General features: G+C 35.9%; 1 protein-coding gene across 3 annotated transcripts; it reads right to left on the bottom strand.

Moving 5' to 3' along the window:
- Positions 1-204: 204 nt before the first annotated feature.
- LOC108276772 (cytochrome P450 2K1) lies at positions 205-13987 on the bottom strand. 3 transcript variants are annotated; one of them, XM_017488711.3, is made up of 10 exons: positions 13868-13987; positions 13451-13553; positions 10331-10493; positions 8643-8792; positions 5832-5992; positions 3982-4161; positions 1490-1631; positions 1149-1333; positions 872-1013; positions 205-797 (listed from the first exon to the last, which is right to left on the bottom strand). In XM_017488711.3, the coding sequence occupies exons 2-10, from the start codon at positions 13493-13495 to the stop codon at positions 598-600; spliced, it is 1368 nt and encodes a 455-aa protein (XP_017344200.1). In that variant the 5' UTR covers positions 13496-13553; positions 13868-13987; the 3' UTR covers positions 205-597. The 3 variants fall into 3 exon arrangements, with proteins under 3 accessions (XP_017344200.1, XP_017344190.1, XP_017344207.1); XM_017488701.3 differs by lacking the exon at positions 13868-13987 and having other exon boundaries at positions 13451-13797; XM_017488718.3 differs by lacking the exons at positions 3982-4161; positions 13868-13987 and having other exon boundaries at positions 13451-13799.
- Between the last annotated feature and the right edge of the window lie 1989 nt (positions 13988-15976).

The raw sequence follows: 15976 nt of genomic DNA, 5'->3' as shown, positions 1-15976 counted from the left end.
TAATGGCTTCTTTTTACTTAAGTATATGCCAGAGCCCATACATTACTTTAACTTGAGTGAAAGTGTACTCAATACTTTTGCCAAAATCTTTTTAAACATGAGTATCTGTACCTCTACTTGAGTGAAGTATGTGTGTACTTTTGCCATCTCTGTACTCATATGGCCTGATTGCAATTTGTTAGAAAAAAAATGTCAGTAAAAAGATTTTAAACAGAAAAGTTTTAATTTGACTTTTTTCAGAAATATAATTAACAATGCAACATTCACTTTTTACTTGTTAAAATTCAGTTACATGAAAGTATAATAACATGTAGCATGTGCTTTAACTGCATTACTAAAGATTGTTTAACAGACTTTGCAAAAACAAGTGTATTTCTTTAAATCAAAAAGTTTTAATTAAACGTATATTTCACAGTAATGTTATTACAATTTACTTTTATTTTTGTGTTATCAACTAGTAAAGTTTATTTAAACACTTGATCAATGAATGAGATTAATGTTATTTAGCATATTTAAGTACATAAAATTGTAAGTATATAAAAGAAGTACACATTTTAATATACTTAAGAGCATTTGGGGGTTTATGTAAATTAGGTCTTAATGTGTGTGTGATGCACGGCTAACTGCACACAGTTTGTGGGGAGAGGGGTTCAATGTGAGGCCCACAGCTGGAGTGAGGTCCAGCTCATCCTCAGACACCCCTGGTGGAGGAGTGAAGTGGAAATGCTGTATTAAGTAGGTGAAGAATAGGAATAGCTCCATCCTGGCCAGACTCTCTCCCAGACACAACCTCCGCCCTGAACACAAAAAAGCAGCTTTGAAACCAACTATAGGAGTACCATACTCACCAGACAAAAGCATTTTATACTACCTGCAGAAAAAGGCATGAAGGCATCTTTCTTAACAAATCGGCCTTGCTCATCAAGGAAATGTGCTGGGTTAAAGCTCTGTGGGCTCTCCCACTGACTTTCATCCCTCAACACAGATGTCAGGAGAGGAAACACGCAGGTACCCTGCATTAAACAAGAGCTTTACATGTCAATATCTATAGTCACCTTTGTATAATTATATAAATGTTAGAGATATGTAGAACACTTTGCCCTTCATAAATTATTAACAATAATTTCTACTTAGCACCACAATCTGACCTTCTTGATGATGAAGCCCTGGAATTTAACATCACAACTAGTGGTATGGGGGAGACTCATTGGTACTATGTTAGCTAGTCTCTGAGTTTCATGGATCACTGCATCTGTGTAAGGCAAATTCTTTCTATCCTCCACCACTGGCTGACGACCTCCAATGACTCTGTCAATCTCTTCGTGGACACGGTCTAGAACCAAGAAAAACTGTAGACTGTAAAACTTTCACTATATATAAATAGAATAAAAGATGCATCATGTAAAACATTCTGGTATAGTTTTTTTTTCCCCCCTGTGGACAATGTTTGTACAAGTGTAAACATTTGCTATTGTGTGTAAAATCTTACCCTGAACCTGAGGATACTTGGCCATGAGCAGAAGGCACCAGCGAAGTGTTGTGCTAGTCGTGTCAGTACCAGCAGCAAACAGGTTGGAAACTGTTATAATGAGATTCTGTTCGTGAAACAAAGTGTCTTTATCTCCAGCTTTCTGTCCAACCAAAAAACAAAAACATACCATATTTAACCATTAGACAATGTGAGTCATTAAATTTTATCTTAGTAGAGTACACTCTTTACTGATCAATTCAAGGTTCTATGCAGCAGTACCACCTGTATCTAAAATAAAGCAGGTTGCATTTACTCTGTTTTGTGACACATACTTATATTACTACACGGGAACAAAATTTAAGAGGGATAATTTTTCCTTAAAAAAAAAAAAAAAAAAAAAAAAGTTTATTTTTTTTTCCAAGATTTTATTTATGTTCTTGGGGTGCAAGCATACAGTACCAAACCATACTGCTTTTACTACTGAAAATATGCTTTTGGAAAATAGAAACCCTAAAATTTTGCCTTGTGTTGAGGTCTGAAGAGGCCAACAATCAGAAAATAATTTACTCAAGCACAAGTACATTTTAGTTACTGATTAAAATGAAGGGAAAATCCTGAATCTCAGACTAGATGGAGAACTGCAAGTCACACATCTCCTTGAAAGTCTGCCTGTACTGTTTATAATGATATAAGACCTGGGTTAATGGTTAGCACGTTCGCCCCACACTGCCAGAGTCTAAAGTGTCTAAAGTGTCCATAGTGTATGAATGAGTGAGTGTGCGCGAGTGTGTATGTGATTGTGCCCTGTGATGGAGTGGCACCCCGCCAATGTTCCCTGGGATAGGCTCCAGGTTCCCCCGCGACCCTGAAGAGTGAGTGTGAGTGAGTGAAGAAGCGGTAAAAGATGGATGGTCATTTCAACACAAAACTCACACACCAAAAAAACATTCAATGGTTAACTTAACATGTTAACACAATGTGTCAGCATCTGCATTTAAACAAGACAAAAGAAAAGAACTGACTATTCAACACACTGCCCTCTCCAGGACTGAGCCTCTAAAAAAGTGAATGGTTGTTGCATCCACATTCAGACCACTGCAGCATATCCAAACAAAATCCAATCCAAACTAATTACTAAAACTAAATATATTCATGAACATTTAACAGTAACGGAGAAATGCCAGCAAATGTAGAAGTGTACATTTCTGATTAAAAATAAACTTGAGTAAGAGTACAAGTATGGCCAGTTAAACCTATACTTAAAAGTAAAGTTTTTCAAAAAGTTCAAAAACTCAAGTAAATGGAACGAAGTAAATGTAGTGCATTACTACTCACCTCTGCCAACAATATGGTTAACACTTTCTGCCAATATGCTGAAACCTGCATCTTGGACACAGTGTCAATGATTTATTCTATAATGTCTGATAAGTTCTTGCATTCTGCAGTATGCAGCAAACCAAAGGGATCCATCATGTTTGTTGTAATATTTGCAGCATTAAAAAAGCCATTAGTCCACCACGGTCTCATGTAAAAGTGTCTAAAACAATACAAGCACAGCAAACTCATCCAGGAAGTCACAAAAGAGCCAAGGACAACATCAATGGACCTACAGGCCTCTCTTGCATCAATAAAGGTCACTGTTCATGACTCCACCATCATAAAGACACTGTGCAAAAATGGCATCCATGGAAGAGTGGCGAGGTGAAAACCACTGATAAACCAGAAGGCAGTTAAGGCTTGTCTGAATTTTGCCAAAACACACCTTGATGATCCTCAAACCTTTTGGGAGAATATCCTGTGGCTTGATGTGTGATGATGTGGGATGATGTGGGGATGCTTTGCTGCTTCAGGGCCTGGGCAACTTGCAATAATTGAGGGAAACATGAATTCTGCTCTCTACACGAAAATCCTAAAAGGAGAATGTCTGGTCTTCAGGCCGCAAATTGAAACTCAAGCGCAACTGGATTATGCAGCAAGACAATGATCCAAAACATAGAAGTAAATCCTAGTCCTAGAAGTACGTGAAAGACTGATCTCTAGTTAGCAAAAGCATTTGGTTCTAGTTAAAGGTGCTGCTAAAGGTGGCACAAACAGATTTTAAGTTTAAGGGGCAATTAGTTTTTTTTACATTGGTGATAGGTGCTGGATAACTACTTTTTTGCTTCAATAAAAATCACAAAAATGTGAATTCTTTTTATTTCCGGATTTCTTGAGTTAATACTGAAGTCTGGTGAAAATTTAATGTGAATAGCCTCATTGGAAATATATTTACTGGAAAAAAAAAATGTTGACGCGTTCAATACTCATTTCTTCCACGGTATAAATGTTTGTCCATGCCAGATATAGAAACCTCATATACTGCACCCCAGAATCTGTGAAATATTTATGCATCACATAGTGCTCTCATGTCTGTTAAGCTAAAACACTCTGGATAATCTATGCACTCTGAAATAAGGTCAATGTAAAAAATTTTACACATTAAAAATGCATGTATACAACAAGAATGATACCTCTGCATTCTTTTTGCGTATAAGAAAAGAGTCAATGAAGCCTCTGGTTTCCTCAACTTTTAGTGTCTCCTCCAACTTGTCCAAAAGCTCTTTTATTTGCTTTTTATTTTGCTCCACATTTTTCATGATGAGCTTCCAGTTCTTTAGCCAGCAACCAAGCCAGGGAAACATGTTATAGATCTACAAGTAGATACAAATACATATGTTCATATTAATAATTACTTTATGCCTCAAACAACCATTTTATATAGGACCACAGTACATAAATATGCTTCTTGCATATTAAAAAAATAAATCTGTGCTATGAACTGACTTTTCTAAATTTTGATTGTTTATAGTGGTGTTCGAAAGTTTATGAGTCCTTAAGAATTTTCTAAATGTCTGCATGAATGACCTAAAACAACAATCAGGTTTTCACACAAGGCCTAAATGTAGACAAAGAGAAGCCAATTAAACAAATGAGAAAAATATACTTGGATCATTTTAATAATAAATGACCAATATTACATAGTGAGTGGCAAAAGTATGAGAACCTTTGCTTTCAGTATCTGGTGTGATCCCCTTGTGCATTAGTAATTAGAATTAAACGTTTCTGGTAACTGTTGATCAGTCCTGCACAATGGCTTGGATGAATTTCAGCTTCAACTCTGGGATGTTGATGGGATTCCTCACATGAGCTGTTTGTTTCAGATCCTTCCACAACATTTCTATTGGAATAAGATCATCACTTTGACTTGGTCATTCACAAACATTCATTTTATTCTTCTTTAACCATTCTTGTGTGGTTCGGGTCGCTGTCTTGCTGCATGACCCACTTTCTCTTGACATTCAGGTCATGGACAGATGTCCTGACACTTTCCTTTAGAATTCATTGGTATGATTCAGAATTCATTGTTCCATCAATGACGGCAAGTCATCCTATCCCAGTTGCAGCAAAACAGGCCCAAACCATGATATTACCACCAGCATATGTTGCAGATGGGCCAAGGTTCCTGTGCTGGAATGCAATGTTTTCCTTTCTCCAAACATAAGGCTTCTCATTTAAATCAAAAGTTCTATTTTGGTCTCATCTGTCCACAGAACATTTTTCCAATAGCGTTCTGACTTGTCCACGTGATCTTTGAACTGCATTCAGACAGCAATGTGGTTTTTTTGGAGAGCAATGACTTTCTCCTTGCAACCCTGCCATGTACACCATTATTCTCCTGATGGTGGACTTATGAACATTTACATTAGCCAACACGAGATGCCTTTAGTTGCATAGAAGTTACCCTGGCTTCCTTTGTGACCTTGTGGACTCATCTTGCTCTTTGAGTGATCTTTGTTGAGCCCCACTACTGGAGAGGGTAACGTTGGTCTTGAATTTACTCCATTTGTACACAATCTGTCTGACTGTGTATTGGTGGAGACCAAACACTTTAGAGATAGTTTTGTAATCTTTTCTAGCCTGATGAGCATCAACAACTCTGCAATCTCCTTTGTTCGTGCTATGGTACACTTGTGAAGATCAGACTTTGAGAGATCCCTGTTCTTTAAATGAAACAAGGTGAAAAAAAAATGCTCACTCACCTGATTATCATCCCATTAATTGAAAACACATTACTTGACTAATTTCACCTTCAAATTAACTGCTAATCCTAGAGGGTCACAGATCTGTAATATTGGACCATTTCCCTCAATAAATAAATAACCGAGTATAATAATTTTCTCACATTTGTTTAATTGGGTTCTCTTTATCTACTTTTAGGACTTGTCTGAGGATGTCTTAAGTCATATTTATGCAGAAATATACGTTGAACATTCTAAAGGATTCACAAACTTTCAAGTACTACTGTAGATTAGCATGGTACCTGTATAGAAGGTGAGCCCATAACCCTGATGTTCTCGTTGATCCGGTTAACCATTTCTTTGAAGTGAAGGTCACTGTATTGAAACCTGCTTCCATACACAATTGCAGAGATGACATTGGAGGTGGCATAATTTAATGGCTGAGAAGTATCAAATGGATTCCCTGTAAAGTAAGCAATAATTAATATCCCAAACATTTCCTTTGTAGAAATGTGATCTAAACTGACATTATGTACACATTCTCTATAAAAATGTTATGGGGAAATGCAAGTAAATTTACTAAACAAAATTTACATTTATTAATAATTACTATTGTAATATATTTGTTTTTAAAAAAAGGCATTCATTGCATAAAACACTATAAACAAGTTGCATAAAAAACTGATTTAAGTGCAAAGCATTACGTACAAACAGAATGGGCAGAGTTAGAAGTGCTGTGTCTGAGGCCGCTGAAAATGTTCTTTTGGCATCTTTGAAAATGGCATAAAAGGTGCATACTAAAGGAAAACGAAAGGTTGGTCCACTAGTTTTGTCTTTTGCATTTCTTTGTTTTTCCTGAGGTCAGTGGCATCAAATAAGAGTACATAATCATTTAGCAATTTGAACTGGTTTCCAACTTCACCAGTAGGTACTAAACTGTACCTATTGCTCTGTTTTTAATAGGGCCCTAGCACTGAAAGTGCACAGGGCCCTATTGTTTATCTAAGGATTTTTTCAAGGTTTCAGGAGGGCCCTTATTATGCTCACAAACTCATGAAATTCGGCACACGTCAGTTGTCGGAAGTACACCTAGGCAAAGGGTAGTACATGGGCATAGTGGGGGACTCCCCCTTTTACTCCATCCATCCATCCATCCATCCATCCATCCATCCATCCATCCATACATACATGAAACACAGTACACATTGTTCTCATCAACCCAAACAACTTTTGACCTAGGCTTAACTTAACACATCAGAGCAAAACAAATTACTGTACAGCACTGGATTCACTATGCATTGTTTTCATACACCCACCGGGTGGTGATGGCACTGTAGTGCTTGGGCCCATCATATGTAACAGATGATTGTTTACTTAAAGTATCCATTAGAAATATACAGTCAGGTCCATAAATATTTGGCCATTATTGTTATTTTAGCTGACTACCATACACTGGAGATTAAGTTTAATTTAATTAATTTGAGAGAATTACAGCCATAACATTAAATCCACATGCCTAATAATGGGCATGCCTCCTTTGTGCCAGCAAAACAGTTCTGAGCCAACAAGGGATGGACTCCACAAGACCTCTGAAGGTGCACTGTGGTACCTGGGATGAGGCGAGGTGGGGCCTCCATGGCTCAGACTTGTTCGTCGAGCACATCCCACAGATTTTCAATCAGTTTGAGATCTGGGGAATTTAGAGGCCAAGTCAACACACTGAACTCACGTTCCTCAAACCATTTCTGAACAATTTTTGTAGTGTGGCAGGGTGCACTATCCTGCTGAACGAGGCCACTGCCATTAGGGGACAGTGTTGTCATGAATGTGTATATTTGGTATGCACCAATGTTTAGGTACAGGTGCATTTCAAAAAGTTTAAATTTTCCATAATTTAATTTAAAAAAGTGGAACCGTCATATATTCGAGATTTATTACACAAAGTGAAATATTTCAAGCCTTTTTTCATTTTAATCTTGATTACAGCTCACAGCTCATAGAAATCAAAAGCTATCAAAAGCAACCTGGGTCTCCCTAGGATATTGTCCCAGAACTGTATAAGGTTTTTTGTAAAGGATGTTTTGCCAAACTCTAATCTGGCCATCTTGGTTTTGAGGCTTTTTTTTTTTTTTAGGGTTTATCTTATGATAAACCCTGATCTGGCCAACAGTTGTGAAGGAGTTTTTCCTTCACCAGTTTTTTTTTTTTCCTTTTTAAGGATTTATCAAATAACTGATTTGCCACAATGTTTTTGCTATCTCTTTGATGGATTTGGTTTTTCAGCCTAATGATGCTTCACTGGCAGTGACTGCTCTTTTGACTTTATATTGAGCGGTCACTGCCAGTGAAGCATCATTAGGCTGAAAAACCAAATCCATCAAAGAGATAGCAAAAACATTGCTATCTCAACAGATTGAGAAAAACCACAACAGATTCAAAATTAAAATGCCCCAATTAACTCTAGACCATTTATCTGGTTACTTGTAAGTGAAATAATGAAGGAATAACATACACCTGGTCATCGAACAGCCAATTGTCCTACTACTTTTGGTCCTTTTAAAAAAGTGCTGTAATTCTTACTCTGCTCACCCAATTTGAATGTAAATACCCTCAAATTAAAGCTGCAAGTTTATGGTTTAATTTCAAATCTAATATACTGCGTTGGACAGCTAAAATTACAATAAATTTATCAATGTCCTAATATTTATGGACCTGTCTGTAGATAAACAAGACACTGATTTATATACGCACGCTCAGATTGGAATTTCATTGTACAAATAATCTCAAGATAAAAACTGATTAAGATTAAAAGAGTAAGTGTGATGAATAATTGACAATGCTAATAAAAGTAACACATCGTCTTTGATCATGCTATCTAAAACAGTTAATATTAATTCTGTATTTGCTATTGTTAATTCAATACAATTTTAATATACAGGAAAAATCACTTTTGACCTTTATGCAGCAATAGGACATACAGCATTACCCCATAGTGAATAATGAAATTCTAGTTTTAATCACTTAAAGAAAATCTAATAAAAAGCAATTTTAAAAAAAGGGGAAATAGTGACTACATTTTTACTGTACATTGTTATTTTACTGGATAATCTTACCCTGAAATTCTTCAATCACTTCCCTCAAATAGTGTGTTTCTTCTATGATTATCTCCTCACTAATTTTTTTGCCCATCCCAAAGTCTCGAAGGGTGGTGAGCGAAAATCTTCTCATTTCTCTCCAGTTTTCACCATTGCTAAACAGAATTCCTGAAGATGAAAGAAGGTAAACAGAAAACCTCAAATTCTGATGTTGTTCTACTACTGGTAAATTTCATGATAAATCATTAACAGAATGCACAATAAGTGAATATATGAGTGTTCATACACTCAGTACTGGAATGATAATCAGTATTCACCCACCGCCTCTGCAATTAAATGGAACAATTTTAAAGCCACCTTAAGAGGTCATCTTATTGTCTATACAATATTACATGTAAAAACAAAGGCACAAAAAAGGACAGACCTCGAGGCTGAGGTCATTTAGAACAACAACAACGTAATCATACACCAACTCAAATTGGAACTAATTGGAACTAAAATAATAAAACAAAATACTGCTATCCCAGGGAGCATCAGGCACAAGGTGGGGTACACCCTGGACAGGGTGCCAATCCATCGCAGGGCACACAATCACACACACTCCCACACCCATTTATACACTATGGACACTTTAGACATGCCAATCAGCCTACCATGCATGTCTTTGGACTGGGGGAGGAAACCCCTGCAACACAGTGAGAACATGCAAACTCCGCACACACAGGGCCACGGTGGGATATGAACCCCTGAACCTGGAGGTGTGAGGTGAACGTGCTAACCACTAAGCCACCGTGCACCCACATACAAATCATGCACAAAAATAAATAAATAAATAAAATTTTCTTCAGAAAACAAAAACATTATGAATACGGAAATGAATCAAGCTGACTCATACAATATCTGTTGAAATTGGTGCCAAATGAAAGATTTAAGGTAATAAAAATGGTATTTGGTGCAATCAAAACGTTAAACAATACACAATTTTTCACAGCCTTCACCAAGGGTGCCAATATTATTAATATTTTTAAAGTCTTCTCTATCTCAATATCAAATAGCAGTCAGATCATCTAAATCTATGTATTTATCTGAGCTCATTGATAATTGTCATAGACCAAGAATGCGCTTCAATACTATAAATGAATCCACCGGTTTCAAATTACCCTTCTGAGTCAGTAGATGTGTGAAAGCTTTTGCCTGTCTTTTGTTGATCAGGAAAATCGGTTGTGGTTGTTTTAATTATGCTTTATAAATAAAGTGAGATGAGAGAATATTAGTGGAGGGCACTGTACACCAACCACATAAAGGAAATAAGCTTCTGAGGCAAGTAAACATTCAATTTCAACAAATTTACAGTTAACTATATTACATTCTTTTTTTTTCTTTTCTTTTTTTTTTTTACTGACACACCCCCAATTTTGAAACTCTGGCTCAAAGAAAATCCATAAATTGTCTAATGTTTTTGTCTTAATGTGAAGGGTTTCTGTAGGGTTTTCACCTTGCTTCACTTTTCACAATTTCAATTTATGAAATTGGAATAAATGCATCTCAAACGCACTTAAGTGTATACCCAAACAGTTTTAGTGAACAAATTGACAAAAAAATGACTAAAACAAAGGAAATTAATGATCTTAAGTAAATGAAGTAAAGTAAATCAAATTTAGTCTGTGATTAGTTTAGTAAGTGAAAAACTGTGATGACTCTCTTACCATGTCCTTTGCTGAAGTCAAAGAAAATGGGAGTAATATCTCTGTTTCCAAATTCCTCTGCATAATTTACAAGTGCTTGTTTAACAGTTTGATATCCTGCCAAGACAACCACTTTCTTAGGCCCAAGATACACAGTGAATATTGAGCCATATTTCTTTGACATCTACAAAAAAAGAAACAAAAATTTTAAAGTCAGAGGATATATATTTGATAATCACTAGTCTATGGCTGAGCATCTATGAAAGAAGAAAGGTGACAGACTTGGAAAAAAAAATTAATAATGCTTAATAATGAAAGTTAAAAACACTTGAATTCATAATAGTCAAATAGTAGGTTGAAAACCACAGTATTTTATTTTGAATTCTCTTTCTCAAAGTGCACATTTATTCAGAGACTCACATTTTGTGAGTTGAGAGACTCACATTTTAAAATTCAGGTTCTAGAAAAATCAAGTGTCTGTAGTCAAATCCAGATTCAATAATATTTATTTATTTATTTATAAGTGCCTTTCATGATACCCAAGGACATTTTACAGTTACAAGAAAAATAAATGATTTCATGTATTATTTAAAATAAAATAAAAAACATCATAAAAGGGAAAAAACTGCGTACATGTATACATAAATATGACGAATACCTAGCAGACTAAACAATAACATGTACAATAAGATTGAGTGCACGAGTCATTGGGTATGAGCAAATGCAAGGTGGAAAAGAGGAGTTTTTAGTCGAGTTTTAAAATATTAAAGGAAGGGGCAGCCACAAAGATGGAAGAGGAAGGAATTTCACAGTTCAGGGGCAGTGGCACTAAAAGCCCTAAAAGAGACAAGCAGCAGGTAAGTGTTAGAGGATGCAAGTGTGTGCAGGTATGTACGGGAAAAGGAGGCTAGATAATCAGGTGGAGCCAAGACCATGCAAATGGCTAGCACAGACAGTATGACACAAAGAGAAGCTGCACTAAAAAACATTTATTTTTAATAGCACAAATTTCGTATGTGAATATTTTTGAAGTTCTTCAGAGCTTATTATATAAATATTATGCACAATAACCATTTAGTTTCACCATCCTTCTGTATGTTTAATTTACTGTAATTAAATGTGTTATATCAGCCTCATATCAGCCAGATGGCAGCGCTAGTGTTGGCAGCACTTGGCACAATAGGGTGCCTATGCACCCTGGGTGCTTGGCCCCCTAATAATAGTATATACTAAATCCTCAGTCAGCTGAGGCATTTGTTTATGGCTTACAGCTAAGCGCAGACAGACAGGTCCAGTGTAATCTAGAGTGTAATCAAACCCCTGATTAAAAAAAACCTGACCTTCACCCTGTCAATTATCCAGTTAAAGGCCAATATCAAATCTCCCCTTTATCTCCAAGATCTTAGAAAAGGTTGTAGCACAGCAGCTATGCTCATACCTACATAGGAATAATATTCATGAAAGGCATCAGTCAGGATTTAGGCCTCATTATAGCACAGAGCGCTGGTTAAATGAGTTACTACTGGCCTTTGATCAGGGTTGTGTCTCCTTGCTTGTGTTGCTTGACCTTAATGCAAGTTTTTAAACTATTGATGATCCTATTCTCCTTGATAATGCCAACAACATTTTCTGGTCTAAGGGAACAGCCCTTTCCTGGCTCAGGTCTTATTTGACTGATTGCTATCAGTACATAGATGTAAATGGTGACTTCTCCATGCATACTGAGGTTGTTTTAGGCCCACTGCTCACTGCAAGACAGAAGTACATCGAAGACCACATGCAGCTAAAAGTAAGATTTCTGAGTACATATTAACTCAATACATATTAACTTAATATTAACATATTAAGACCTTGGTGTAATTATTCATTCGAGTCTTTCATTTGAAGCTCATGCAGATATTACTAGGATAGCCTTCTTTTCAGAAATATTGCCAAGATAAGAAATATAATGTCACTACACAATGTAGAAAAATTTATTCATGCTTTCATCACCTCTAGGATTGTAATGCCTAACTGTCTTGATGTTCCAGTAGGGGCATAAACAAAGTCCATTTAGTCCAGAATGCAGCTGCAAAAGTCCTTACTAGAACCAGAATATATGACCACATCACCCCGATCCACACTGCATTGGCTAATCAGTAAAATTTCACATTGATTATAAAATACTACTAGTGAACTATAAAGCACTGACTAGTCCTTTGCCACAGTACCTGAGCGAATATGTGGTCTTTCATGATCTGCTACGCCTACATTGATCAAAAGGTGCAGGTTATTTGTTGGTACCTCAAATAGTGAAGGCTACAGCAGGGGGAAGAGCTTTTTCCTACAAAGTCCCACAGTTATGGAACAGCCTTCCAATTAGTGTTCAGGAGTCAGACACAGTCTCAGTGTTTAAGTTCAGGCTGAAAACCTTTGTTTAGTCAAACCTTTTGTGAATAGTTTTTTCTTAGGTAAAGGAGCAGATCTAGAGTACTAGAGGCATAGAGTTTTGTGGTGAACTGGGATGTTTGGATGCTGTCGTTACATTCTACTACAGTTGGGTCCATAAGTATTTGGACAGTGACAATTTGTATGAGACAAAACGTGACAGAAGTGTAGACTTTCGGCTTTTATTAAAAAGGGGTTTAACAGCCATATTTTTACATCCATGGTGGTGGTGTACAGAGGCCAATGTATGACAATTGTGTAACTGTCCAAATACTTATGGACCCAGCTATATAACCTCAATAGTAATATTGTTTCATGTTGTTATTTTCACCCCTGTATGACTATGCCCCAGATCTTTTATGTCTGGCATTTTGTCCTTACTTGAATGAGCGCGACAGGTGTAGGCAAGAGCCGAGAAGAGAGTAGTACAGAAAATGTTTGCTTTTACTTGAGTATTACGGTTGGGCACAAATATCTATATAACTCTTTACTTAGATATTTGTAGGTTTCGTCAGTTGACATGAAAGTTTACGTTAAATGTTTTGCATATTACAAATTATATATGTAAATGTCTTTGTAAGATGTATGCCCTAAGCAGAGTTCTCATCTTAGACCACACAGAATGAGAAATATGGCTGCCACAATTTGCTGGAAATCAAACAATAATGAAACAGTACAAATACACAAAGTGACTACAACAATCAACACACTCACTTCATGCAGAGTCAGGTAGGGTCTCTTGAGGTCCAGCTGTAGCATGTTTCCCAGGATAGGCACTGGTTTAGGACCCGGAGGCTCTTTGTTTTCTTCCTGAGAGCTGGCATCAGAAAAAAGGAAATACACAATCAGCAGAAACACTATCACAAGCAATATGCCTGTGATTATAGGTTGCACGAGAAGCTCTTCCACCAAACCCATTCCTCAAGCAGTAACCTGAGACCACTGTGTTTTGCTTAAAACAAGCAGAAAGCAGCAGACTGTTGAACAGACTATTCGTGTTACAAGACTGGTGGTAACTTTAGTAACAGTTTGGCTGGGAGGGGTTAATGAACATGGATGGAGCTGTGCTAGAATAAAAGCCACAAACACAGAGTTACACAGTAAATTTTGAATTGACAAAACAAATCCAACCCGGGTTAATTAAGGTGAACAGGTTTCATGACGCTGGTTATAAACTTTTTCATTCATCCCAGGTTTTAACCCTGAATCGAGATTTACTCGGTGTGCGCGTGAACATAAAAGCCAGACGTTTGCAGCAGGCAGACAATAGCGTTCGGGGGGCGAGGTATGCAGGTATGCATACTTCCGGTTGAAGGTGTGTTCGACTTCGGCAACGGTTGGGGATGTAATCGATCGGACTGCGGTCAAGCCAGTCTCCACTTCGAAAAACACGGCCAATCAACCAATCATCAATCTATCTATCCATCCATCCAGGGTGTCCGCAGGTCCTTAAAAAGTCTTAAAATGTCTTAAATTCCTTAATGTAAAAATAAGGCCTTAATTAGCATTAAAATGTCTTAAATTCACGTTTCAAAGGTCTTAAAATGCAACCAAACCGACTCCGTAGATAAGATTTGGATTTTATTTTCTCTCGTTGCTGTTTGAGATGGTAAACCAGTGTGGCTGTGTCACACTCAGAGTGTGTGTGAGGCTCATCAGTATTTTGGAGCGGCGCTGTTCACAGTACCTGCCGTTCCACGTGCAGTTAAAACTGTTTCATATTTCCAAATAAATGGATTACAGTCCACAAATAAATGTAGTGAGCTTCACTAAAATTAACTAAACTCACAAATAAATAGAGTGAGATCCACAAATATATGTTAGTAGTTTCACAAAAATGAATTAAATTCACAAATAAATAAAATGAGATTTGCAATATATATATATATATATATATATATATATATATATATATATATATATATATATATATATATATATATATATATATATATATATTTATATATATATATATATATATATATATATATATGTATATATATATATATATATGTATATATATATATATGTATATATATATATATGTATATATATATATATATATATGTATATATATATATATATATATATATATATATATATGTATATATATATATATATATATATATGTATATATATATATATATATATATATATATATGTATATATATATATATATATGTATATATATATATATGTATATATATATATATGTATATATATATATATATATGTATATATATATATATATGTATATATATATATATATATATGTATATATATATATATATATATATATATATATATATATGTATATATATATATATATATATATATATATATGTATATGTATTGACAAATGTTAATGGTAGTCCTCAGTCACACTTCAATACATTTCAAATTACACTGAAATACTAAAAACCTCTTTGAGTGACCAACATTTTTTTAATGTTGCTATTTGACAGTTATACACCCATGTAGCTCCATAAGGGTTATTATAACACCTACTGGTCAAATATGGGAGATGCAACAAGCGCTAATGCCTTGAAGCATACTGCCCCATGTTCATTCTATAAATATATTGATGTATGGAGATATATGGCTTTTAAATAGTATCTTTAACAGTGAGCATGAGCATGAATAGTGGATCAGTGTCATAACAGTGCTCACTGTTGTGAACTGAACACAAATAAAGCTGTTTGTGAGTGTGGAGCAGTTAATCAATACTGCAGAGAAGCTTCTGCATATAAGCATTGTGAGATGCACACTTTGCTTTCCCTCCCTTGTAGGAGCAACACCCCATTCTTAATCCCCTTTCTTCTGGAAACAGACCTTGATTGCATTCACAATAAAATTCCCAAAAAGACAGATTATGAATAGGATTAATGTACAGTATTTGTCATGCAAACACAAGATTACTTAACAATGATTGCATTCTTGTGCAAAGATAAAGAGACAACCTGAAGCATTAAAGAAAATGTATTGATGAATGTACTGAAAGCGAGCATGTACCTCTGTTAGTGCTGGCCACTTATTGCCGATTTTTGATCACTAGGTGTGCTGAGGTGCACATTAATGGGACATTGATTGTAAACTGATGGTGGAGTGGCTGGCCATCCTTATGTTTCAGGGTGCCCTCGTGTGTGTTACCTTCTGGCTCTCCCTTTTAGTTAATCTGTCACAGCTAGTCTTGCCGGAGTCCATGCTTGCACTCACGCAAAGTACATTGTCCATAACCAT

This window comes from Ictalurus punctatus, chromosome 2, assembly GCF_001660625.3.
Source record: "Ictalurus punctatus breed USDA103 chromosome 2, Coco_2.0, whole genome shotgun sequence".
NCBI lineage: Eukaryota > Metazoa > Chordata > Actinopteri > Siluriformes > Ictaluridae > Ictalurus > Ictalurus punctatus.
Note: the sequence above shows the minus strand (reverse complement) of the source record. Positions and strands in the feature narration are given on the sequence as shown.